This window comes from Bidens hawaiensis, unplaced genomic scaffold (assembly GCF_021521415.1).
Source record: "Bidens hawaiensis isolate Kalapana, Puna unplaced genomic scaffold, B.hawaiensis_p1.1 tig00005770_1, whole genome shotgun sequence".
NCBI classification, from domain to species: Eukaryota; Viridiplantae; Streptophyta; class Magnoliopsida; order Asterales; family Asteraceae; genus Bidens; species Bidens hawaiensis.
Genome location: NW_027491378.1, coordinates 639,681 through 665,661, shown reverse-complemented (window position 1 = coordinate 665,661; position 25,981 = coordinate 639,681). Strand labels below are relative to the sequence as shown.

At 39.8% G+C, this 25,981-nt stretch overlaps 5 protein-coding genes, 1 long non-coding RNA gene and 1 other non-coding gene across 7 annotated transcripts in view; 5 read left to right on the top strand and 2 right to left on the bottom strand.

Annotated features, from left to right (window-relative positions):
- Positions 1–25,981, top strand: part of LOC143630616 (uncharacterized) — a 198,371-nt gene that overhangs the window by 79,270 nt on the left and 93,120 nt on the right. The window lies entirely within an intron of this gene.
- LOC143630596 (uncharacterized) lies at positions 7,675–8,850 on the top strand. Its single transcript, XM_077099569.1, has 5 exons — positions 7,675–7,870; positions 7,950–8,029; positions 8,110–8,374; positions 8,458–8,703; positions 8,843–8,850. Exons 1-5 carry the CDS (start codon positions 7,675–7,677, stop codon positions 8,848–8,850), a joined length of 795 nt encoding a protein of 264 aa, XP_076955684.1.
- Positions 9,096–10,368, bottom strand: LOC143630595 (uncharacterized). The gene is made up of 2 exons (XM_077099568.1): positions 9,984–10,368; positions 9,096–9,880 (listed from the first exon to the last, which is right to left on the bottom strand). Exons 1-2 carry the CDS (start codon positions 10,366–10,368, stop codon positions 9,096–9,098), a joined length of 1,170 nt encoding a protein of 389 aa, XP_076955683.1.
- On the top strand, positions 14,890–18,739 carry LOC143630579 (outer envelope pore protein 37, chloroplastic-like). The gene is made up of 6 exons (XM_077099557.1): positions 14,890–14,899; positions 15,285–15,598; positions 16,978–17,254; positions 17,609–17,703; positions 18,315–18,435; positions 18,504–18,739. The coding sequence occupies exons 2-6, from the start codon at positions 15,285–15,287 to the stop codon at positions 18,633–18,635; spliced, it is 939 nt and encodes a 312-aa protein (XP_076955672.1). The 5' UTR covers positions 14,890–14,899; the 3' UTR covers positions 18,636–18,739.
- LOC143630620 (5S ribosomal RNA) lies at positions 16,307–16,425 on the top strand. The gene has a single exon (XR_013153208.1). It is a non-coding gene; the product is annotated as a 5S ribosomal RNA (ribosomal RNA).
- LOC143630609 (DUF21 domain-containing protein At2g14520-like) lies at positions 18,940–21,608 on the bottom strand. Its single transcript, XM_077099583.1, has 10 exons — positions 21,421–21,608; positions 21,240–21,316; positions 20,619–20,702; positions 20,267–20,380; positions 20,094–20,180; positions 19,780–20,007; positions 19,625–19,698; positions 19,446–19,552; positions 19,122–19,372; positions 18,940–19,054 (listed from the first exon to the last, which is right to left on the bottom strand). Exons 1-10 carry the CDS (start codon positions 21,596–21,598, stop codon positions 19,010–19,012), a joined length of 1,245 nt encoding a protein of 414 aa, XP_076955698.1. The 5' UTR covers positions 21,599–21,608; the 3' UTR covers positions 18,940–19,009.
- Positions 25,400–25,964, top strand: LOC143630578 (pathogenesis-related protein 1A-like). The gene has a single exon (XM_077099556.1). It carries the CDS (start codon positions 25,400–25,402, stop codon positions 25,886–25,888), a length of 489 nt encoding a protein of 162 aa, XP_076955671.1. The 3' UTR covers positions 25,889–25,964.

Here is a 25,981-nt window from a genome sequence, read left to right as displayed (position 1 = left end):
ACTTCCAACTAAACGACTAAACTTTTACACTCCCACATTCACCTTATACCTTCGCCACCCTACCTACGACCACTTACGAGTGTTCGGCTGTGCTTGCTACCCTAACACATCGGCAAACCAACCACATAAACTCCACCCACGGGCATTCCGGTGCATTTTTCTCGGATACCCATCTGACTTCCGTGGGTATCGGTGTTTTGACCCTACCACGGGTAAGGTCCACATTTCCCGTCATGTCACCTTTGACGAGCACACATTCCCTTACACCATCTCTACACCAACATCCCGCTACTCATTCCTTGATGATGCCATACCCCCCGGGTTCATTTTCAGTCCACCAGCATCTCCCACAGCCTACCCACAAACTCAGCCCTCACAGCAGCCCCACAGCAGCCCCACCCAGCAGCCCTCACCGCAGCCCCCAGTCCTATATACATATGCTCGTCGTCCTAAACCTTCACAACAGCCCAATACCGCTCCGTCCCATCCAAACCCCACCCCCACGCCGTCCCCTGCCACCACAACCGTACCCCTCCAACCTACAAACACACACCCCATGACCACCCACTCCAAAGCCCACTGTACCTTTGTTACCACCACGATCTCCCCGGTCCCCACCTCTTATGCCAAAGCCTTTGCCGACCCTAATTGGATGTCTGCCATGCAGGCTGAGTTTAGTGCTTTACAGGTTAATGAGACATGGGAACTCGTCCCTAGACCGGCCGATCGGCCAGTTATCCGGTGCCTGTGGCTTTTTCGCCATAAGTTTAAATCTGACGGGTCCCTTGAGCGTTACAAAGCTCGGCTAGTGGCTAATGGTAAGTCACAAACTGCGGGACTTGACTGTGACGATACCTTCAGTCCGGTGGTCAAACCGGCAACTATACGCACCGTTCTCTCTATTGCTATCTCTCGTTCTTGGCCAGTACATCAGTTAGATGTCAAGAACGCCTTTTTGCATGGCAACTTAAATGAGACTGTCTTTATGCATCAACCACCAGGATTTGTGGATCGGCGTTATCCTAATTTTGTATGCAGGTTGAAAAAGTCTCTTTATGGACTTAAACAGGCGCCTCGGGCTTGGTATACCAGATTTGCCACATTTTTAGTATCGCAAGGTTTTCTCAGCAGCACGTGCGACAATTCTTTGTTCATTTTTTCAAGGGGATCTCAAACCGCCTATCTTCTTTTGTATGTTGATGATATTGTGTTAACTGCCTCGACCAATGACCTACTACAGGATATCATTCGTATGCTATCACGGGAATTCTCGATGACCGATTTGGGTCCGCTATCTCATTTTTTGGGGATCAGGGTCACACAACAATCTGACGGGTTCTTCTTGGATCAATCGCAATATGTGAAGGACATTCTCTCTCGTGCATCTATGTCTTCTTGTAAACCATGTACCACCCCTGTTGACTTGTCTTCCAAGCTTAGTGCTTCGGATGGGTTACTATTTGCTAATCCTACTTTATATCGAAGTCTTGCAGGCGCTTTACAATATTTGACGTTTACTCGTCCCGACATTTCTTATGCGGTTCAGCAACTTTGCTTGTTTATGCACGAACCTCGTGATCCCCATTTTGCGTTCTTAAAACGCATCTTGCGGTATCTACAAGGCACTGTTGACTATGGTATTCGATTACGTAAATCTACCATCACTTCTTTGGTTGCTTACTCAGATGCTGATTGGGGAGGTTGTCCAGACTCCCGTCGTTCTACTAGTGGGTACTGTGTTTTCCTTGGGGATAATTTAATCTCTTGGTCCTCCAAGCGCCAACCTACAATATCACGTTCTAGTGCAGAGGCGGAATATAGGGGTGTTGCTAATGCGGTTGCGGAGGCGACTTGGTTACGCAACTTGTTGCTGGAATTACATCTCCCGCTCCGTCGGGCTACGGTGGTCTACTGCGACAACGTTTCAGCTGTTTACATGTCCGATAACCCGGTTCAACATCAACGAACGAAGCACATAGAAATTGACATTCACTTTGTTCGGGAAAAAGTTCATGTTGGGGATATTCGCGTTCTTCATGTCCCCTCTCCATTGCAATATGCGGATATTTTCACCAAGGGCTTGTCACGCCAATTGTTTCAGTTTTTTCGTTCCAGCTTGAACGTCTGTCCTACGCCCGTTCAAACTGCGGGGGAGTCTTAGCCGATATTATTAGAATATATTTAGAAGATATATTATTTGTATTATTGGTATTTATCTTATGTAATTATAGGGTGATTATGTTTCCTCATTAGAGATAGGTATCATTGTATTCTCTCCCTATATAAAGGGATTATTGTTATCAATGAAAGGCAATCAATCTATTCTCCATAAACGCTTTTACCAACATCGAGTTCGTTTTCTTAATATTACACTTACTGTAGCCCTGCATCTAGCAGCAATCGATGTTCTGGTTCAAAACTCAAAACTAATGATATATCACTCAAGTGCACAATTCTTTCATATTTGGTTTTCGTAAATATTGTCTTCTTACCCTTTTGGAAGAATGAGTATATTTGACATTATCACCCCTGATGGAACAATTACTTATAGTTCTCCATTTTTTAAATGTTATAATCAAGTTGGAAAAAAAATTTGGTTAAACAAGTGTTAAATGGGTTTTAAAGTAACCAAACACGATCTGTTTAATTAAATAGGTTGATTGACATGTTTTCTATTTAATTAAATAGGTGCCTCGGTCTGATTCGGAGACCGAGAGCGAAGAGGTGGCGGGGAATCCCGGTGGTGATAAGATCACCATTCCGGAGGCTGTGACAACTGTCACCGAAGAGCCCAGGATGACGACGGTGACCGGCGTGAAGAGGCCGGCTCCATCGGGTTCATCCCCGCCCGTCCGCACTTTCAGGCTCAAGAAAACCCGTAAGTACAACTTCCTTTAGCTTTTATCTTCATAGCTTAATATCATTTAACACTTATCTTCTTTGTGCAGGCGTGGATGTTGACGCATTCCAGGGTGGAGCGCAGAGTACTCCGCCTATGACGGTAGGCTTGGTCAGCCTACCTGAGGCGATGACCCAGGCGCCTGCGCCTGCTTCCGCTGGTTCAGTTGCCCACTCCTTTGAGCCGACTGTTCCAGCTGTGATGATGTCACCGCCGGTTGTGAGTGCAATTTTTACAGCATCTTTCACCGAGCCGGCGGTTACGTTTGTTGCGGATTCCGCGGCGGCAACCGCGGCTGCTGCTACCATGCCCCCGTCATCGGCAACGAAGGCCGATCCATCAGGTACGCATGGGGCTTCTCGCCAATCTCTGCCACCTTCCCATCTGCCTGACCTCTTGGATGGATTTCCCTTGGGTTCAGGTGATGGGTTCGGCGGCTATCGGCCTGTTATTGACCCTACAGGTGCGTAGGGTTCTTTTGGCCCATTTTATATATATTTTTTTTATCATCTTTTCCTAATTGCTTTATGTTTTTTGCAGTGTCGGATTCCAATGAAGTGTATGTTCCACGATGGAACATTCGCCGAGGAACAACCCTTCGCACCCCTGTGGAGTGCGTGGAATGGGCTCGTCACGCTGCTCCCAGTGGTGCGTTGGGGGAAGCCATGGCTAGCTACCAGGAGGGTAGGCTAACCAATGAGCTTCGGGTTCTCCTGGCCCGGATGCAGCCGCGCGTCGAGCTGCTTTGTCGTGAAAACGACAAGTTAAAAGCAGCTCGCCTTAAAGAAGTGGCTCAGGCGCGGGCTGTCCGGGAGGAGAACCAAAGGCTTTCCGCAGTGGCTGCGGAAAAGGAGAAGGCCTTCAAGGCCCTCGAGGTTGAAGTTCAGGCTCGACTCGAGGCCCGTTCCATGGCTGCCCAAGCTGTTAATGAACAGCTTCGGCTGGCTAAGGAAGCTGCAAGGAACGCAACCGAGAGGGCCACCAAGGCTGAAGCTGTTGCTGAGCCTCTACGCGTGGAGAATGAAGAGCTTAAAGCCAAATTAGAGGCTCTCCAGCAGGCTCATGATGCCTTGGCGATGGAAGACGCCAAAAAGCTCCAGGAGATCTTGGACCAGAGGGGGGTGCTTGACCATACTGAGCGGAAGCTAAAGGGCGTCGAAGAGGCTGCGGCTAAAGAAGTGTTGCTTGCCAACCTCAACAAGAGTGAAGCCGAACGCGCCTGTAACGAAGCTCAAGCTGCCCTCCAAGAAGCTCTGGTTGCCAAGGAATGGCTTCTTCGAGAAGCGTTGTCTCAGGTATGTTTTTTATGTCTTTACGCTTTTCTTTGTAAGGTTTTGACACTTGTATATTTTCTTGTAGGTTGTGCATCGGGTCTTCTCAGAGACCTCTTATGATGATGCTATGAGCGCAGCCCTCAACGCTTCTCACGAGGATGGGGAAAAGGCCGGCTTCCTGCTTGGTCTAGGGTTCGTTGAGAAAGGCATCCCGCCTTCCAACTTCCCTTTGTACAATGTTGATACTGAAGCTGTTTACGACCAAGCAGTGAATCAGTATGCCGCCTTCCCGCATCCTGTGGTGAAGAAGGTGAACCAAGTTGCTGCTGCTGATGATGGGCTAGCTATCCTTAAAGCTTTCCTTGAACTGCCACGCTCTACTGACGGTGCTGGTCCAAGTGGAAGTGGCCCTGAAGCCTGATCCTGAAGATTCCTTCCCACTGCTAGGATAGATTTAGCTTGTATAGATTTATTTTCTTGTAGGCGGGTAGTTACCCGGCCATTCTTGTAATGAATCATTGTGAAATATAAATCTTTTTGCGGGTAAGACCGCTACTTTCTCTGGATTCTTTGCTTTATAAACGTTATATGACTTGCATACTTTAGTTTAAATTAGCAATTTTCCAAGTGTAGAATAAGTTAACCTTTGAACGTGGTAGATAATAGGTTGAAGTTTTGCTTCCTCTTTCGTGATTGTGCGGGTAGGACCGTCACTTGCACTTAGTAGGATGGCTAAACTTTACCTGCGTCTAACCTGCGTGTAGGTTTTCCTCATCTTTTCTGAGGATAAGTTAACCTTTGAACGTGGTAGATAATAGGTGTGAAGTTTTGCTTCCTCTTTCGTGATTGTGCGGGTAGGACCGTCACTTGCACTTAGTAGGATGGCTAAACTTTACCCATATCTGACCTGCGTGTAGGTTTTCCTCGTCCTTTTTGAGGATAAGTTAACCTTTGAACGTGGTAGATAATAGGTGTGAAGTTTTGCTTCCTCTTTCGTGATTGTGCGGGTAGGACCGTCACTTGCACTTAGTAGGATGGCTAAACTTTACATGCGTCTAACCTGCGTGTAGGTTTTCCTCATCTTTTTTGAGGATAAGTTAACCTTTGAACGTGGTAGATAATAGGTGTGAAGTTTTGCTTCCTCTTTCGTGATTGTGCGGGTAGGACCGTCACTTGCACTTAGTATGATGGCTAAACTTTACCTATATCTGACCTGCGTGAAGGTTTGCCGTTTTTTTGGGTTTATGCGGGTTTTGCCGCCTTCCCCACGCAACGACTTTCCACGTATTTATGCGGTGAAAACCGGCATATCCGTGTTGAATAAATTAACCGTTCGACGCGCGGTTGTTAATAGGTTAGTGTTCAGTTTCCTCTCATGATTCATGCGGATAGACCGGCACTTTCATTTAATGGGATAACTGAACTTTTCCCCTTCAACTGACCTGCGTGAAGGTTTGCCGTTTTTTGGGTTTATGCGGGTTTTGCCGCCTTCCCCATGCAACGACTTTCCACCTATTTATGCGGTGAAAACCGGCATATCCGTGTTGAATAAGTTAACCGTTCGACGCGCGGTTGTTAATAGGTTAGTGTTCAGTTTCCTCTCATGATTCATGCAGATAGACCGGCACTTTCATTTAATGGGATAACTGAACTTTTCCCCTTCAACTGACCTGCGTGAAGGTTTGCCGTTTTTTGGGTTTATGCAGGTTTTGCCGCCTTCCCCATGCAACGACTTTCACACATGTATGCGGTGAAAACCGGCATCAGTGTTGATAGTTAAAAGTATAAATGTAAAATCATCAGCGTCGATGTTCTAAGGAGAATCATTTCCATTAGAAGTGGCTCTTGGCCTTTTCTTTACAAATTTGGAATTGATTTACATGCAAACTGTGTAATTGAGCTCCCTTCCATGTTGTTGGGATGGGAGTGCCATCGAGCCGATACGCACCTGGTTCGGGATCTCGTGTAGAACCCCAGCTGGGGAAAACACGAATAAAAATTCCAGCTTCAATGTGGAGACTACATGCTGCGTAAAGAACGAGATCCCGAACCAGGTGCGTATCGGCTCGATGGCACTCCCATCCCAACAATATGGAAGGGAGCTCAATTACACAGTTTGCATGTAAATCAATTCCAAATTTGTAAAGAAAAGGCCAAGAGCCACTTCTAATGGAAATGATTCTCCTTAGAACATCGACGCTGATGATTTTACATTTATACTTTTAACTATCAACACTGATGCCGGTTTTCACCGCATACATGTGTGAAAGTCGTTGCATGGGGAAGGCGGCAAAACCCGCATAAACCCAAAAAACGGCAAACCTTCACGCAGGTCAGTTGAAGGGGAAAAGTTCAGTCCCACGGATGGCGCAAATGAAGAAACACTAACCGGACCCCGGGCAGATTACTGGTAACCTGGGGGTTAGATAGATGTTTCCCACGAGGGGTTAGACCCAGAGAAGATGGTTCTTCTGATAACCTACAAAACAGACACCGTGAGCTTGTCACTGAGAAGGGTGGGGTTCCTCCTTGTGACCACCCTCTGGCGTGAGAATCAGACTAGATTGCTCTTTAAATATAAATGTATATTAAGAGATTGCTAGAGCAGATATCAGGTATAATATGATAAGATATGTTGGTAATGTGTTGAGATAAGATGATCATACCATTTGGGGTATTTATAGCCGAAGGTAGGTTTCCAAGGAGGTGTGGCCGGCTGCAACAGTGTTCCTGTTCCACCAACAGTGGCCTACGCACGTGCCCTGCTGGTAGTTGGTGGGTAGGCAGCGGCTGATAGTGACCAGGCCTGCTGTGTACTATTCCTTTTCCACCAACTGCCGGCTACGCACGTGGTATGGCAGTAGTTGGTGAGTAGGCAGCGGCTAATAGTGACATACAGTACAGGAGCATGCTGCTCGCCATACTGTTGTCAATAAGCTGTCGTATCTTTAGTCAGATCTTTTGCCCATACCTCGTCAGGTACAGTACAGAAGATCTTCCCGTATCGTACGGACTGGCTTATTTGGGCGGGAGTATTCCCCCTCCCGCCCTTGTGCGGGATTGTTCCCAGCTTTGCTCATTCCTTCAGGTGACACTGAGTGATTGAGAGCTAAGTGCCTTGTGCGTGTAGCCTTGCTGCGCGGGTGGCCTTCCCTGATGGCTTGTATCCGAGGCTGCGGGAACAGGCGGAGTCCTTCACCATTGGGAGGCATTTCCTGCGGGAACAGCTTGCGTACTGCGCGTAAGGACGTCACGTCTCTGAGCATGGTGGGTCCTGCGGATCCAGTTGGTTTCTGCGCAGACGTCCCTCTTCAAGGTGAGTCTTGCGGGTCCAACTGGGCTCTGCTGGGACCTACCTCTTCAGTTACCGAACGGTCAGTGATCACCGTGTCGTTAGGCAGAGTGCCCAGACTGGGGTTCTCGCCTGTTGGTCAGTCTCTTCTCACCGAGATTCCAAGTGTCGAGAACCCCAGCCCAAAATCTGGTTTAGATCACAAGACAATGGGCATTGTGATCAAGGAACATGTTCTTGAGTTCTTGTTGACTATGAATCATTCGGAAGAGGCTGACAATCCTGTTCCTAGATCTGTTTCGAATCTTGTTGTTCATATTATTGACACACATGTGGATCATCTGGAGGACGTCGTTACTAAACTCGAGATTGAGCTTGATTCTTTAGAAGTTGACTTGGATAAAGGTAATCCTAAAGCTCAAATCTTTTGAAATATACAAGTTTCATATTTTTATTTTTTTCTTATTGAGTTTTTACATTTTAGGCGGATTTTCGTTGAAGAAGCAACTTTTGGATGACAGACGATTTCCAAAAATGCATCTCGAATTGCAACGCCTTCTTCAGGTACTTGTTCTAACTATGGAAAATAATAATATTACATAGTTTAGGCGAAACTAGTGAAAAGAGGGTTCGCATTTGTGTAGGTGATTGCATACGGGGAACAAGTGTTCCCGAGGGTGAAAGAAAAGTGTTCCATGAAAGATTGGTTTGGAAATGAAGACATCAATTCGCTTGAAGAGTTGATTGGGCGACTCAGAAGGTTAAAGGAGAATGTTGGATTCATAAGCAATCGTGTGACAGCCGTCCAGGCGGGTCTTGACAGCTGGCAGGCGGAACAAATTAACCGAAAGCTTTACTGCCTTTCTTTTCTCTCCATCATATTCCTTCCGCTATCCCTCATCACCGGCGGTAAGTATAAGTCGGTAAAATTTATTTAATCTTTATGATGAAATGAAAATTACTGAAAGTGTTGAGATGATGGCACATGACAGTGTTTGGGATGAACGTGGGAGGCGTCCCTTGGACAAAACAAAGAGACCCGAAGCTGAAAAATGGATTTAGAAACGTGATCTTCGTTTGTGTGGCAACGTTGATTCTTGTGCTTTTATGCTTTTTGTTTCCGTTTTTGTATAGCAGAATAAGCGGTTGGAGAAAACAAAGAACTTTAAAAAGAAGCTGGTCTATCAACAGGAAATCGTTCCTCAAAAGAACCATCGGAGGTGGTGCCGACAGAGGAGGTTACCTTCGCCTTTGAACCGATCTTTTGTACCTTTTTTTAAATCTTTTTCTTGTCAATTGTAATTCAAAAGTTTCTTTTTTTCATAGATTATATGTGTTATAAGCATATATGTAATGATTGTTTTTTATGTTCTGTAGGCTTGTAATAGTCCTCTAATGAGAATGTCTTGTATCTAACAATAGAAACAAACTGCATTATTGGAATGATAATAAAAATAAGACTACAAATACTAAAATCAAGAGGAAAAGGTTTTAAACAGATTCACGTCAAACCACATGGACGAAAACCACAATAAACTTAAAAATAAAAAGTCTACCTTATTTGTTTTCTTGACTGTTAACATGCAATGAACAAAATAAAATACATAAGAATTAACTTTTACTTTTAAGTTCAAATGAGTTCTTTGAGATTTGCAGCAACAACCTTACCACCATTATCTTGGTTTAATGGCTGATACTGTTGCTGCAATGGCTGTGCTACATGGGTGGTGGTGTAATAAACCTGTCTGCTTCCACCACCCGCAACCTGACCATACGTCGAATCCGTCACCATTTGATACCCTTCCGTGTATGTCTGCGCTACAAACTGTTGCTGCGCTTGTGGTTGTTGTTGAGGTTGTGGTATAACGTTATAAACCGGTTGCTCACGCTCACGGCTAGGTATCCTCTGGATGTAGTATCCTTGGCCTTGATTGACAGGTGCTGCAACTGGTACAGGTACTGCATTGGGCGCGTGATACATACTCGCAGGGTTCTGAATCATGTAAAGTTGTTGATCCGGTGCAGCTGTATATCCGACTGGAATTTGCGGAGCGATCTTTTCGGGGACATAATAATCTCTGGCAGCCAGATTATCATCACTTGGTTTCCTGTACAGAGACGGTTGTTGGTCTTCTACAATTCGAAGGTTCTGCAGATCCTGGATGTGTTTCTGAATCCGATTAGCGTCCATTGCACGCTCATCTATAACCGCAGCTTCTTGCTCATGGCTCGGATCCAGGATCTGATCCTGACTCCTTGACGCCGGCGTTCCTTTCTGCAGACCGAACATGAGTTCCACATTGCCGTGTGGAGGCAATGCCGACGATGGCTGAATATGACCAGAGTTCAAGTCCCCCATAAAGTGTTCTCGCTCGGTGGAACCGAAGCTATGAACTGGAGTCAACGCTGGCGTACCTATTAAAAAAATTATTGTTATTTATACGCTAAAATCCTGATTACTAGCTCATATTACAAAAAATAAAAATAAAAATAAAAATTCCTGGGTCCGCTTACGCACCATTAAGAGGAAAGAGAAAGAGCCTGAGTTTAGCTGGAGAAGTAGAAGCTTTATTCAAGCGGTCGTACTCGTGCATCATGTGTTCAAGATCCTCATCATTGGTGACGGATATCAAGGCGTCAAGATCTTCACCAGGCAACTGGTACTTGAAACACACGTCTCGGTCGCATAAGGCTGTTAACTTGGCGACGAGAGTTGCAAAGTTGACCGAACGATGAACGGCTAGGATCTTAGTCTCCCCACCAACATAAGACAGTTGGCTATCATGAGGCCTTGGGTGGATTTTACCTCCATAACTGCACATAAACTTCACCTTATGATCCTCCCATGGCTGCTGTGGATCTACGTCGCGCGATGAGGAGTCGCCGGACGAGTAGTTGTCCATGGCTCTGAAGATTAATATTCTAGTTACTGGTACAAATTAAGAAAGTTTGAGATTTATTAATATCAGTTGGACGTGGCTAGTAGTGATGTTTAAGTCAAGTACTCAATATGCAATGCCAACTGGTGATTGCAGTACTTTAAAAACTTAAGACATATGCTAGCTTTAAGATTCGTTCAGTATGCCAACTTGTTGTTATTAATTTAATTATTATTATTATTATTATTTTTAAACTTCACTTTTCGATGCTTTATTCAAATAGCCATACATGTAGTTTGTTTGTTTGTTAATTAGTTAATTGATCTACCTATGAATTGATACTCACATGCATTTAGATTAATATATTATATAAAATCAAGTGACAAATTGATGCAAAAACATAATATATAAACCTTAATATAATACATGTAAATAAAATTTGTATGATGCCTCATATTACAATACTACTAATATTTTCAGTTTACCAATAAGATAGTTGTTAGCAATTACAAGTCCAAGAATTTTTGTTAACAAACTAAACAGATTAAAATATATGGCTTTACAAGCTTTATCTAAATCTTCTAATTATCCAATATGTGCTTCTTACAAAGATCTTGTGCATGTACAGGTTGAAAATGAATGAATACAAGGAGGAATATATATGTACTCAAAAACGACAAGCTAAAGAAGTTAAATATTTATATGTTTTCAAAACATTAATTTTTGAATCCACACGATTGCCTAGCTAAAGAAGGCATGATTATCATCTTGTGGGTTTGTTTAACTTGCCCATGCCTCATTGCCTTTTGAAAATTTCTTGAAAAAGTTTAACCTAGAAATAACACGTATAAATTTTTAACTAAACTAGCTAGGCTACTCATGTTCAAGCCATGAGTGAGCTCATTGGCTCATAAAAAAAACCACTAATTGTGAAGTACAAGTAAGTCAATTATAAAGGAAAAAAAAAGCCTTTTTAGTTTTTACAAAGGAAATTAGCAATCTAGTTATTGATCTTTATACTTACCGGAATATTCCTCCCATAACATCTTGGCATGTGTAATTTTTTTTTTTGTCTTTTGCCCACACCATCACAAACGTATTTGTGTGCCATAATTTTTTTTTTTTAGTTTTTGCTTTTGAAATAAGAAAAGTAAAAGAATACATATTTACGTTTAAAAAAAACTATAATCCAAAAATGTTAAAGACTTAAATTTAACATTTATTAATAATTATTTTTCATATATAATAAAGTTTTTAAAGAAAAAAAATTAAAACTATAAAAAATATAAGAAAAAAACTTGATATAAAAAAAATCCGGTTTCAGTTTTATAAATGTTATATAAAAAAACCAATGCAGTCACTTGGCCCTGCATCTTTTGCCTTGGCTCAGCTCATGTTGATCAAAGACCTAATTATGGATTTTAATAGGATTTTAAACGAAAACGAAGCAAGCAAGATATCTAGCTCGGTGGTTGTTTGTTTAATATTAACTTAACAATCTGATGCAAACATTTAAACAAACATGATTTTCTTGTTTGCCTTTGCTTGTTAAGGAAATGAATGTCTTTAGCTCGTTAACATATAACCACAAAAAAAATTGAAATTGAAGGTGAATATCCAAACACAACCACAAAATTAACTTCTAAAATCAAACATATGCATCTAAATTAAAGTCTAACAAACATGAAAACACCATCTTCAAATCACCAATTCACCATATAAGCAATTCAGTATTCTTCAATCAAGCTCTCGAAGTATAAAATACTGTCTTTCCTTTCAACAGAGAGTGTCAAAACAAAACGTAAAACACCAAACTAGAATTTTGTAACTTGTGAATTAATCATTCATAATAAACCGAACATAAAGAGAGACTTGTTAGAGTCGTGAGGTTGCTTACGTGGTGTGGCATTTCTTGGAGTATCACGACTTACGTATTGTATCAATACTAATCAATTAGGCTTGTCATGCGTTCGCGCTATAAACCAACACATTTTAGATGTGTTGTGAGGAGAGGGGTCTCCGATTGCAGATGGTCTGCTCAAGGCTATTTCGATGGTGGTTAATTTATTTTTTGGGGGAAGGTGTCCTAAGGTGTTGGCAGAGTTTGTTGCGTCTGCCCCCCTCATGCCGCTGCTTAAACCGGACAATGGGATTAGACCTATTGCTGTGGGGGCCATTTGGAGGCGGTTGGTCTCTAAGGTGGCTATGAGGGGTGTCAGGAAGGAGATGGTTAAATATCTCGGCGACTTTCAATTTGGGGTGGGAGTCCCTAGTGGGGCAGAGGTTGTGCTCCATAGCGCGAACAGGTTTCTAAATCAGTTTCGTTCGGATGGGTCATTGGATATGCTTAATGTTGATTTCTCTAACGCCTTCAACTTAGTCGATAGGACTACCCTTCTATATGAGGTTCGGAGTCGATGTCCTTCTATTTCTCTTTGGGTGGATTTTTTATATGGGCAGTCGGCTAGGTTATATGTGGGTGATACTTACATTAAATCCACCACTGGGGTTCAACAGGGGGACCCTCTTGGGCCTCTCCTTTTTGCCTTAGTTTTGTATCCACTTGTTCACCAAATCAAAGATCGGTGCAAGCTTCTCTTTCATGCTTGGTACTTGGATGATGGTACGATTATCGGGGACACTAGAGAGGTGGCCAAAGCATTAGATATTATCAGGTCCGAGGGGCCTCGTTTGGGTCTTGAATTAAACGTTAAGAAAACAGAGTTATTTTGACCAACATGCAACGGGGTGAAGGTGCATGAGAGGTTGTTCCCTTGCGGGATTGGAAGGCCGGGGCTGGGTGTGAAACTCCTTGGTGGTGTTGTAAGCCGGGATGCGGGGTTTATTAGCAATTTGGCTATGAAAAAGGCATCTAGCGCTGTGGAACTGGTGAGTTGTCTCCCAAGACTTCGGGATCCTCAATGCGAGCTTCTTTTGCTTCGCTCATGTATGGGAGTCGCAAAGCTTTTGTTCGGTTTGAGAACGTGTCAACCTATGTATGTGGGGGAAGCTGTTTCTTTATTTGACAATGGTCTTCGAAGGGCGATTGAGGACATCGTGGTTTGTGGGGGTCCGTTCTTCGGGGATCTCCAATGGAGGTTGGCATCACTACCTACCCATTTTGGGGGGTTGGGTCTATGTTCGGCCGGGGGATGTATCTACATATGCTTTTGTGGCTTTGAGAGCAAAATCGTGGTGTTTGCAAGACCATATTATTCGGGGTTGTGATATTAATGGGTTGGACTCTGATTATGGGTGTGCGATGGATCGTTTACGTACTTCACTTCCAGATTTTGATGTTAGCGGGTTCTCTAATAAGGACACCCCCCCTTAAAGCCCAACATGTTGTGGCGAGTGCCTTATTTAGTGGAATCGCCCAAAGTTTAGAAGTGAAGTTTGATCTATCCCCTCGCCAAAAGGCGGTGTTTGAATGCCTTCGGGCTCCTCGGGCTCAGGATTTTCTAACGGCCATCCCCATTGAAGGATTGGGCCAACATATGTCGGGTTTGGAGTATCGGGCTATCCTTAAATACCGGTTAATGATCCCTTTGTTCCCGACTGATGAGCCTTGCCCAATTTGTCGCAAGGTCTGTTTGGATTCTTTTGGAGACCATGCGGTGCATTGCAAAGAATTACCTGGCTTTAAATACAGACATGATTTGGTTATGGATGTTCTGTGTGATGTTCTTAAATGGGCAGGGATTTCTGCTAAAAAGGAAGCCCCTGTTAACTTTTTCACGGATCCTCTTGAATGAGGTCTATTTTACGACCAGCTGATATTATTGTGTTCGGGTGGACAGGGGGAAAACACGCCTGTGTGGATCTTACAGGAGTGTCTCCTCTTGCTGGGCTCAAGGACCGTGGGTTTGTTGTGGGTTAGGCTGTGCTGAAGGCTTAATCGGGCAAAGTTGTTAAACACGAGGAAGCTTGTTTAGAGAATCAACATGTCTTCCTCCCATTTGCTTTTAATACATTTGGTTTTCTGGCCCTAGAGGCTGTGAATTTTTTGAGTAGGGTTCAGCGTGTTGTACATGGAACCTCTTTAGCTCCTAGGTCCCAAAGTTTCGTTTTTAATAGGATTGACTTTGCTATTCAAAAGGGGGTTGCGGTGCGGCTTGTTGCCCATTTACCTGCCACTTTATTGTAATCGCTTTGCTTAACCAATATACCTATCAAAATAGGTAATTGTAGGTGTGGCGCGGAGATTTAGCTTTATTATTATTATTAATAAAAATTAGAAAAAAATGAAGGAACATAATTATTCGTAAACGAGTTAAACTTAAATAAACAAACATAAACGTAAATAGTTGACACTAAACGTTGGGTCGTCATGCACTTGTTGCTGGCTCGCGGGGTATATTTTGAGTTAAATATAAATTTAGTGGCCAAACTCTCAAATAATAATAATAATAATAATAATAATAATAATAATAATAATAATAAACAAATTGAATATTGAAAAAGAAGGAGAAATTTGATATTTGTCTTATTTTCCCTCTATCTCGCCTCACCCGAATTATCTTCTTCTTGTCCTTGGTGAATAAATCAGAGTGAGGTTAGGTTTCTTTAAAAACTTATATTATATATATATATATATATATATATATATATATATATATATATTGCTGTAGCTAAGGTTACAAATCTCTTAGTTTCTGGGTATGTCTAGATCTTACTTACATTTCATTTTTATTTGATGGTAATTGAATTAATTAGGTTTTTGCTGGTTCAAATGGTAATTGTATTTTTGGGTTCCAATCTACTTGTCTAATTTTATCAGAATTAGTACCCAGTTTAATTTAAAGTTAGGGTTTTTATGATGATTTTAACTATAAATGAATGATTTTATTTATGGTGTGTGAAATGTGAATCTTCATAACTTAATCATATCACTTTTTTTTATTTTTATTTAAAAACACGAACTTGTTCCAGGGTGGGAGATGGTAGAACCGAACCCGAATCCTGAAACTCCTTCAACTTGGAGCCGACCATCTCTCCGAGTGACCACTGAGTTCGATAGCGACACCGGTCTTTTCTTCCACAAGGTGTCCTGCAAGCTGTTTGATAGCCTTGCCAAACTTAAGGTCTCCTTTCAGAACAACAGCAAGGGTCATGTCTCTGAGCCCCAAATAAGCTTCATCTCTAAACGCATATCCTGCCACTACGACCTCCAAGAACACAACGCTCTCCTCAATGCCTCCTTTGATGTGGCGCCTGCGTTGCACCTCACCGCTGCTCATGATGTCAAGGTAACGTATTTTTAACCTCACGAATTCAGAGTTAAGTATGTGTTCGTTTTGTATGTTATAGGCCTGTAAATGAACCAAGTTTAATTAAACAAACGAACATGTACACATGTTTCGTTCGTTCAATAATGTTCATGAATGTTTATTCGTTTCAAGTTCGTTCATGTTCGTTTACATATAAATAGCAAATAATTAAATATGTTTATTTTACAAATTATATTACCCTCACGCCCTGGTTGCGGTGCGCGCATATAAGGTATATATGCATGGGCCCTCAGGTGGGCAAAAGTGAAATTGCACTAACTTTGACGTTATTTTACTAATTTTGTGAAAATAACGTTAAAAGTGGTGGAAGGTTAATCAAGCATCATGTGGTGGCGTTGATGGCCGAAAGACAAAGGTACATGCACCAATCAGCCGGTGTCCCAATGGTTGAGTGTTATGTGCCTTATGTTCAAGGCTTGATACAAAACTACTATCGAGCCGGGGGTTTCATTGGAAGCAGTCTCTCTATTCCTACGGGGTAGAGGAAAGACTGTCTACATCTTACCCTCCTCAGACCCCTACCATAGCTTTGCTATTGGTGGGATTTACTGAGTACGATGATGATGATGAAGTTATATTACCCTAATAGGTTTTATATTTGTTTGTGTTTGTGTTCGTTTACGTATGTTCATTTAAGTTTATTTATCGTTGTTCATTTATGTTCGTGAGCTGGTTGCGATCATACCAGCACTAATGCACCGGATCCCATCAGAACTCCGCAGTTAAGTGTGCTTGGGCGAGAGTAGTACTAGGATGGGTGACCCCCTGGGAAGTCCTCGTGTTGCAACCCTTTAGAGAGCCCTGCTTGCGGTGCGCGCATATAATGTATATATGTGTGAACCCTCGGGTGGGCAAAAGTAAAATTGCACTAATTTTGACGTTAGTTTACTAATCTCGAGAAAATAACGTTAAAAGTGGCGGAAGGTCAATCAGGCATCATGTGGTGGCGTTGATAGCCGAAAGACAAGGGCACATGCACCAATCAGCCGGTGTCCCGATGATTGAGTGCTATGTGCCTTATATCCAAGGCTTGATGCAAAACTACTATCGAGCCGGGGGTCTCACCGGAAGCAGCCTCTCTATCCCTATGGGATAGAGGTAAGGCTGTCTACATCTTACCCTCCTCAGACCCTACCATAGCATTGCTATTGGTGGGATATACTGAGTACGATGATGATGATGATGATGATTTATGTTCGTGAGCTGTTCGTTTAGTTATTAAATGAACATAAAGAACACGGACATGTCCATTTTTTGCAACAAACGAGCATGAACACAAATATTTGACTGATTAAGTGTTTGTTCAGTTCGTTTACAAGCCTAGTTGATTTTGTTGTTTTAGGCGCAAAGTAGGACAAGTGTCGATGCTTGCTGATCTGGCTCCTTCTTGCAAACTGGAGTTGACTTCTCTCCTTCCATCTGTCGGTTTGCCAAAAGCAACTGTAAGATTCCCCTTCGGTGAAGTGTCAGTACTAGAGGAGAATGAGAATGAAGAGGAAGAAGAGGTTGCAGCTCCTTCAAAGTTGTCAGTTAGTGGAATTCTGAAAGGTGAAGCTCTTAACGGGATCTGCAGTGCTCAGTATGCGGATGATACGTTGAATTTAAGATACGCCTTCAAGGTATTTACTTCTCTCTCACATTGCCCTTGTCCTCTTACTCTTAATAAATAATACTCCCTCCGTCCCATTATAAGTGTCCTGGTTTGATTTTTCAAGTCTTTCTTGTTTAACTTTGACCGACAATATTTTTGTTTGTGTTATATAATACTTGATGTAAAATATATGAATGGATCGGGTTTTAAATGTATTTTACATTGATATAATTTTCATCAAGTATTATATGACACGGACAAAAATATTTATGGTCAAGGTTGCAAAAGAAAGACTTAAAAAGTCAAACTAGGACACTTATCATGGGACGGAGGGAGTAATAATAATAATAATTATAATAATAATAATCTCTTTTTGTTGTAGGATGAACAAACGACCTTCATCCCTACCATTAGTCTGCCTTCAAATGCATTAGCCTTCTCCTTCAAGCGCCGCTTTAGTCCTTCTGATAAGTTGAGGTAGAGTACACCACACTTGTTTCTATCAAACTCAATTAGTTGATTTACATATGCATTGCTAATTGTTTGGCCTGTAAATGAACTGAACATTCATGAACTATCTGGTGGGACGCTCGTTTATGTTCATTTATCTAATTAAATGAACGAACATGAACAAAAATTTTAGTTCATTTAATTAAACAATCGAACATGAACACAAAATTTATTCCTTCGTTCGTTTATGTTTGTGAATGGACGTTTATGTTCATTTATTTTGTTTGTTTATATTTATTCGTTTATGTTCATTTTAATTTTTAATATATATACGTAAGTAGTTATATTTACATCAACATAAAAGGGGATCATTTAAATAATATATATTTATTGTGTTCGTTTATATTCGTTCAATTCTGTTCGTTTTCAGTTTGTTTATGTTCGTCAACTATTTGTGTATGTTTTAAACGAACGAACATAAACGATCGCGAACATGCCCATATGTCCATTGTCTTAATGAACATAAAATATATAAAAAAATATATTTTTTTTATCAACTTGGACAGAAATAATGTGCTCTGTTGTATTAAATTGAAGAATTTACAGATTTTCATAGTATTGGTGGTATGTATTTGCAGTTATTTGTATAACTTCGATACAAATTACTGGAGTGCTGTATATAAACACACGGATGGCAAGGAGTACAAAGTGAAAGCCGGCTATGACTCAGAAGTACAGTTAGGTTGGGCATCAATATGGGTAAGCGTCGTTAAATATTATTTGTTATTATGTGTGACAAAAACCATGAGATTGATTCGGTTGTGTAGGTTGGTGACGAAGAAGGGAAAGCAAAAACAGCACCGATGAAGACCAAGGTGCAGTTGATGCTCCAAGTACCGAAAGATGATATAAGATCCTCGGCGTTGATGTTCCGTGTGAAAAAGAGAGGGGACATTTAGTTGGTTGATTGGTGTTCTAGCTATGTAATGAATGTATCCATAACTCACTTAAGAGAAGTTGGGTTGATTTTATTTTAATCAATTTAATTGATATTTGGTTTTGAGTTGATTCATTTCTAGCTAATTTCTTATATCAAGAGATAGATGGGTTAATTTTTTTTTATAATGTTTTAAAGATCGAGTGTCTATATTAAAATTTACGGTTTAATCTAAACAAGCCGAGCCAAGACCAAGGCACGAGCCAAGTGGACTAAGCATCACAAGTAGTAACTAAAGGATATATGAAAATTAGACTGTGTGTACATTTTGTAAGCGATATCTTTCTTTCCGTTTTAAGTTTGACTGCATTAAACTGAATCGAAACTAATATACTATTACGAGTTATCAAAATGGTGATCGGTTTCATCAAAGATCTCCTCCTGCACGCCACAGAAATGATCGTCAATACACGTCAATATTATGAGTTAGAGAGCGTTAAAAGTTTACCTGAAGTAGCTCTTCAATAACATCTTCCATTGTAATAATGCCAACCGCTTCTTCGTCTTCAGCAACTTTCGGAAGTGGTTTGCCTTCTATCTCCAAAATGTCCGAGTTCATATCTTTATTCCACTTCTTACTCCGGTAACTACCGTTACTTCCATTGCTTGGGAAACTCTTCCATTTGTGAAACGATCTTTTCGACTTTAAACTGTTCGATTTCTCACCGTCAACGTCCACTCGCACTTCTTTCACCACACCTACAAGAATCCCATTACTTGATAACCTTTATTTTTTTTATTTTCATTACATTTGGTTTTGGCGGGAGCTTACCGGATGCTGGACTCTTCTTATGACATTGTTTCACAACAACCGCCATGTGACTGTGACCTTTCTGAAACTCATTCAAGATGTCGTATAATGGAAGAGTTTCGGGAACCCTAAGATCAAATAACCTGAATCAACACCATATTAATCTTGTAATATAAATACTTGTACAACGGACAGCGTACTTTGGAATTCTGCGAATGGTGACACTTTTTACTGGTATTTCGTCTTCGGGATGGATGGTCAACAAATTCTTTACCTAAAAACCGAAAAACTCAAGATTGCATTCTATGTAGCAAGATTTGAGAAAATCAAAAATCAAATATTATTATTATTATACCAAGACGAGTCCAATTATGTTTGTCGGTTGCTCGTAGTAGACCGGTACTCTGCTATGCCCTTTCTCTAGGATTAAATTCATCAAGTTCCGGTCAAGTTTAGCATTTATATCAATCGAAAATGTGTCTGATATTGGAGTCATTGCATCACTCGCTGTCTTCTCGGTAAGTTCAAGTGCTCCTGCGATTATTGTCGTCTCGTCATGCGTTAGCTCTCCTCCTTTCCCCGCCTTTTCACAGCACAAAATCAATCATTTTTATAAACTAAACACTATGTGTAATTTTGTATCATCATTCATCATGCATAGTTGCATACCTCATTACCATGTAAATTTACTAGCGTCTTTAACTCGGTTCTCCGGAAAAGAGCAACATGTTCTTTGCCCAACAAATAGTCTAGGAGCTGATGCAGATTAAAAATTAAAATAATATTAATTTATTTATAATCTTTTAAAAGCATGTAACATGTATATATACATACATATATACCTTGCTTATTGGATATGCAACAGGAAAACAGACCCAAACAAGAACACGAACAAACGGAGCGACAGACGCACCGATGGCCAATCCATATCTAGTACAAACAGATTGAGGTATGATCTGGGTCGGAACATCGACATTAGTTTTTGATATTTCAAATAAATAATAAAGAGTATTAATAAAGAGTATTAATATTCGAGCCGGGGGTCTCACCGGAAGCAGCCTCTCTATCCCTATGGGTAGAGGTAAGACTGTCTACATCTTACCCTCCTCAGACCTTACCATAGCTTTGCTATTGGTGGGATATACTGAGTACGATGATGATGAAGAATATTTGAGTGTGACTAACTTAACTAACCTCACCAAACAGAAGTATTAATGTGACTGAAATAAGAATGGCACCCCAAGCCGTGACTAATGTATCCAGAAAGATAGGAAGTGCCTGAAAAATATAAAATAAATAAATAAAATAATAATAATAATAATAGTAATAAGAATATGTTAATTATTCATACTAATTGTGTTATAAAAACTAAACCATAGAACCCAAACTTGTTACTAAAGAGCTTAAGACCACACGTATGGAGGGGAAAACGAGCCCAAAATGCCAGGCACACCGCCCCCATCGCGTTTTGGGTCTCGTTTTGAAGGTTCTCGTTGTATATACAACGGTGTGGTGGGGTGACTTGGCCAATCAGGTTTTTCGGCTTCATATTTAATTATATTTTTATTTTTATTAAAAAAGTAATAATTGTGTAATGATTGAAAGGTACACTAGGCCACTTTTTGCAAAAATAGTCATTACTGACTGGGGCGCCACGTGTTGCACAACCCCTATGTGCTTAGTTACCACTAAGCGTATTCTAATACCCAAACCTTTTACTTAAAAAAAACACATGGAGTAACAACAGGAATTAACTCTAATAATAATAATAACTTATATGTAACAAGTGAAAGTGTTACATAGTAAGCAGAGTACCTCCATTGCAGCAGCATTACAAATAAGAAGTGTGCACAAGAGTAGATGTTGTCTTGTGACCACTGGTAATATTTTCTCTGTACGTTGTTCATTTATTAATAAAAATCAACAATCTTTAATTCATATATATTTTCGACTATTAATCGACGAACACGGTAGTAATTAACTAATGATCGCCTACCCGCGTATTTACGATCTTTTGGAGTACCGGATTTAGCAAGAACTTCAAGATCAACAAGACTCAAAGACATAAGGCCCAACGTAAGACCGGACATCAAACCAGCAAACAATACTAGAAACACTACTATCAAGATGTGGATGAAGAATTGTGACTCACAACACTCATACTCAACCGCCATAGCTAGTTTTCGGATGGATGATGATAACCGACAAGTGTATGTGTATGTGTATGTTTATGTAACAAACAAACAAACAAACATATAATAATATAATTGTATAAAGGGTCGGTTACGTGTCACTTACCTCTACAACTTTCAAGTACTTTCTTCATCTATTTATGGAAACATGAATATAAAAAAGCCTTGTATCACAGACTTTCGGTCTTATCCTTCACTTACTTTATTTTATTAATTCGTTTGTTATTTTTTTCAAACTCCATTACATTTTACTATTAATAATAATAATAATAATCTTTTCACGAGTGCATGTGTTTAAGAATAAATAAAAAGTAAAAGAAACTCTAACCAATGAGAAAATGACATGTATGAGTTTAGGCCTAACTACACACTAGTTAAGCCTATCATAGTGTGTGACTGTGTGAGTTGTTTTTCGGGGGAGGGAAATTTATACATAATCATAATTATAGTGAATCAAATTTTAACTCGATCTAAAGCATACATGAGATAACATGTTAAAAAAAAGATCCCAAGTAATCATGTCAATCAAGATCGATTACGCGTGTGGGATATTGATTAAGTTTCAAATGCGATAATTCATGAGAACATAACCTTTACTAGTAAGAACATGTTGAAAACTTATTTTTTTTTAATTTATGTCCGGATAGTGATATATCTTAATTATATCAGTTGACTTTATATTACTACTTACTAGTTACTATTTCACTTTGCAAATTTAGAATTTAATGCGTAAAGAAGAATAAAAAAAGGACATGGTATTATTAAAGCAATAAGATATCATCGCATTTATGCCTGTAAAAGACAATCTCCATCATATGAATGAATGAATGAATGACATTAGATTCTTTGTTCAATTGTTCTTCTATAGTACAAAACTACAAAATTATCATTTTAGAGAATAAATAAGTTACAGTTTCTCTCCCTTCAATTTGTATTTTAAGGGCCGGTTTAGTAAACAAGAACCTTCGGCCTAGCTTTTCTTTCAAAAGTTTGCAAGCCCAGCCCAAAACTGCAAAGGCCCAATGTAACTCATCCTGTTTCCTGTATGCCAAAGTAAATTTCGTTAAAAAAAAAGTTAAGAATGGTTATACTTTTACTACCGGTGGCAAGATTATAGATAAATTTTTGTACAAGAATTGGTAGTAATAGTGCTCTTATTTGTACAAGAATTGCTAGGCAGGCCGAGTTAAAGGCAGAATCAGGAAAAAATGCTAAGCATGAGAAGATGTGTGTTGAGAATCATCACTCATTCATTCATTTTGCTTTCGATACATTTAGGTCTTTGTCCCCAATGCGGGTACGTTTCTGAAAAGAGTTCAGCTGGCCGTGCACAGTAACTCAACAACGCCGAAGAACAATAACTTTGTTTCTAGTAGGATCATGCTATTAAAACGGGGGTGGCGGCGCAACTTATTGCCTGCTTACATGCCTCTATATTGTAGTCGGATCCTTTTATTATGATATTAAATATTTAATTATTAATGTATCTTCTTGTCACTGGAAAAGAAAACAGGTAAATATTCTTTCATTAAACATGAATGAGATTAACTTCCACCGAGGCTATTTCATTGTCAGATGTATCAATTTAAATAATTCAACATTTGATGTTTTTGGTTGAACGTTGATTATTCAATTAACTTGTATTTCATTGTTGTTTTCTTTGAATACATGTTATTAATATTATGGATTATGTAAATATACAAATGTAAAATGCTAAAGTTTAAATCATCATCCTAACTAAAATTTATAATAACAGTTTATTAAGTAGTAAAAGATGTTTAACTAACCTCCACCTTAATACTTATAGTTATACATAAGTGGTTTTGTATTTATACATTCAAGTAAACAAACATAATTCCATGAGTGATAAGATGGTCGATTTAGCTAAGTTATACACATGATATGATATGTTTAGCGAAGCACGTAAATATACTTTACCTGGATATGTTTTAAGAAAAAGAAATAGGGACAGGCTATATAATGTTCAAATCAATCACCCTTACTAGCAAAATACAAGAATTAAAAAGTTAGGTTACGAAAAAAGTTATACCCCTAAAGAACAAACAAAAGCTTTTGTACAATAGCTCAATGATCACATCATCATCCCTCATTCCTTGTAGATTTTTAAATAATAAAAAATGTTCATTGAATTGCTAATAGGTAAAACTCCATATAGTTAACCGTCGTGTCATTGCCTCATAGGTGGAGGAACATTAACTAGCCAAACCAACAAATGTCAAATTTTGTACTTTAATTTAAAATAACCTCGTAAACAATTCTCAACAAGAACAGATCAAGAACGATAGAAACTAGACAAGATATATATGTTCACCACTTTGATGAATCAAAGACAAATAGAAATCAAATAGAATGAAACTAGACGAATAACAACATTCTTAAGATCCAAACATGATAATGAAACTACACAAATGTTGTGCAGTTTCTTTGACAATGAAGAATACGGTGAACTAATTAAGCTCTGTTGATATAATAATAACGAACGATATGGAGCCTCGCACACACTCTCTTTTTTTATAGTACCACCAAATACAAATGACTCGTGTTAATCAAAAACGGGTCATGGGTAGCCTACCCAATGCAACCGATAGCCTTTGACTTTTCTAGACCAAGTTTGAAGCTCATCGACTGTTGTCCATGCCCATCATCTAGTCTACTAGACCAACTACAAGCCCACCTATCAAATATTCAACCCTCATTAACAACACAAGAGCAGAGAATTAGAACAAAAACATGCAATATTTTGATTATACGAATTGAACTTACATATATTTCAACAATAAACATGTGTAATGTTTTAACCAAGTTATTTAACCCCTTTTTTTATTATTAAAAATAAGAATAATCATTTGGATCCCCTCTCCCTTCTTGCGTAATGGTGTGTGACGTCCCCATGAAGGTGATGTGGTAGGGGTGGCGCCCACAACACTTATTCTTATCGAATGGAAAAATCAATGGTTTTGGTCGACATGGAAAATTTTAGACATGGAGTAGAATTCCATGTCTTTTAGCATAGAAGATTGACATTATGGATGTGAAAGAATACTCACATAATAATAATAAGTCAGGTCACCCAAAATCTTCCAAAGTTACCTAAATTGTTCTTTGCTAGTATTTTACCCAAATTTCTTAAAACACATTATTAATTGATTTGTTGTTTATTCACAAGTTTATGTTTGTTAGCTAACTAGCAGTATATTATAAATATGTAGATGGAAGTTAAGGGACTGTGTTAACAACATGCACTTGACTAATTTTCACAGTTGAATTCGTTGTTTTTATCTCAACCTACGTATAAAGGCTCTTTTTCATGTAAAACAACATATCATGAGTACGTAAACCACAATTGCAAATGGAAGAAACAATAACATGACGGGGTTAGGATTAACGTTAACCGACTTCCAAAGTATGACATTACCTAATGGGTGAGCTAAAATGGATCGAGTCTATAAGAAACAATATCGTCCCTAGATCCCATTGTCGGTCCAATGTAACCCCCCCCCCCCCGGAGGAGATTCGAGCATGCAATTTAGTTTGTTAATCACCTAATTAAGGTCATGTACTCTAGTGCTAGAGCGCAAACATTTTTTTTACATGTAACGTAAAGACAAGTGTTGTTAACTTTGAACGGATCAAAATTATCATAATTTTAACTTAGTTTGTCATTGTTATTATTATTATTATTATTAATGTACTATAAATAGGCATGTAGATTCATGCATTTCAATCCACACCAATTGTTTACCAAAGAAAATAGAGCTAGCTATGGGCTCATTCAAACTTCACATTGCACTTATTTGCTTCTTAACTCTTGCCATGTTTCACATAACCCACGCACAAAACTCCCAACAAGATTACTTAGATGCTCACAACAAGGCACGTGCGGACGTAGGCGTCGAAAACATGGTCTGGAACGACACTGTGGCTGCATACGCTGAGAGCTACGCCAACCAAAGGATAGGAGACTGCAATCTTGTCCATTCTGGTGGACCTTATGGTGAGAACCTTGCGGAGGGTGGTGGTGCGTTCACAGCTACTGAAGCTGTGAACTTATGGGTAGATGAAAAAACATTTTACGATCACACTAGTAATACGTGTGTTGAAGGTAACCAATGTTTACATTATACTCAAGTGGTATGGCGTAACTCGGATCAACTTGGATGTGCTAGGGTTCAATGCAGTAATAACGGTTGGTGGTTCGTTATTTGTAGCTATTATCCTCCTGGAAACTATATTGGAGAGTCTCCTTACTAGTGAACTCTATATAGTTGTGCCACTTATATAATATACAAATAAGTAAACATATGCATTTTCATGTGCAATAATATATTATATAAATAAATGATC

What these genes read in the sequence shown, in the direction of transcription:
- LOC143630595 (XM_077099568.1), bottom strand. Translation starts at nt 10,368, where the DNA reads ATGGACAACTACTCGTCCGGCGACTCCTCATCGCGCGACGTAGATCCA. An exon ending in CTTTCTCTTTCCTCTTAATG is followed by an intron (nt 9,881 to 9,983) that starts GTGCGTAAGCGG and finishes TTTTTTTAATAG; the next exon opens with GTACGCCAGCGTTGACTCCA.
- LOC143630578 (XM_077099556.1), top strand. Translation starts at nt 25,400, where the DNA reads ATGGGCTCATTCAAACTTCACATTGCACTTATTTGCTTCTTAACTCTT.
- LOC143630579 (XM_077099557.1), top strand. Translation starts at nt 15,285, where the DNA reads ATGGTAGAACCGAACCCGAATCCTGAAACTCCTTCAACTTGGAGCCGA. An exon ending in ATTTAAGATACGCCTTCAAG is followed by an intron (nt 17,255 to 17,608) that starts GTATTTACTTCT and finishes TTTTTGTTGTAG; the next exon opens with GATGAACAAACGACCTTCAT. An exon ending in AGTCCTTCTGATAAGTTGAG is followed by an intron (nt 17,704 to 18,314) that starts GTAGAGTACACC and finishes ATGTATTTGCAG; the next exon opens with TTATTTGTATAACTTCGATA.
- LOC143630596 (XM_077099569.1), top strand. Translation starts at nt 7,675, where the DNA reads ATGGGCATTGTGATCAAGGAACATGTTCTTGAGTTCTTGTTGACTATG. An exon ending in AATTGCAACGCCTTCTTCAG is followed by an intron (nt 8,030 to 8,109) that starts GTACTTGTTCTA and finishes GCATTTGTGTAG; the next exon opens with GTGATTGCATACGGGGAACA. An exon ending in GCTATCCCTCATCACCGGCG is followed by an intron (nt 8,375 to 8,457) that starts GTAAGTATAAGT and finishes GGCACATGACAG; the next exon opens with TGTTTGGGATGAACGTGGGA.
- LOC143630609 (XM_077099583.1), bottom strand. Translation starts at nt 21,598, where the DNA reads ATGGCGGTTGAGTATGAGTGTTGTGAGTCACAATTCTTCATCCACATC. An exon ending in AAAAGATCGTAAATACGCGG is followed by an intron (nt 21,317 to 21,420) that starts GTAGGCGATCAT and finishes AACAACGTACAG; the next exon opens with AGAAAATATTACCAGTGGTC. An exon ending in TAATACTTCTGTTTGGTGAG is followed by an intron (nt 20,381 to 20,618) that starts GTTAGTTAAGTT and finishes GTTCCGACCCAG; the next exon opens with ATCATACCTCAATCTGTTTG.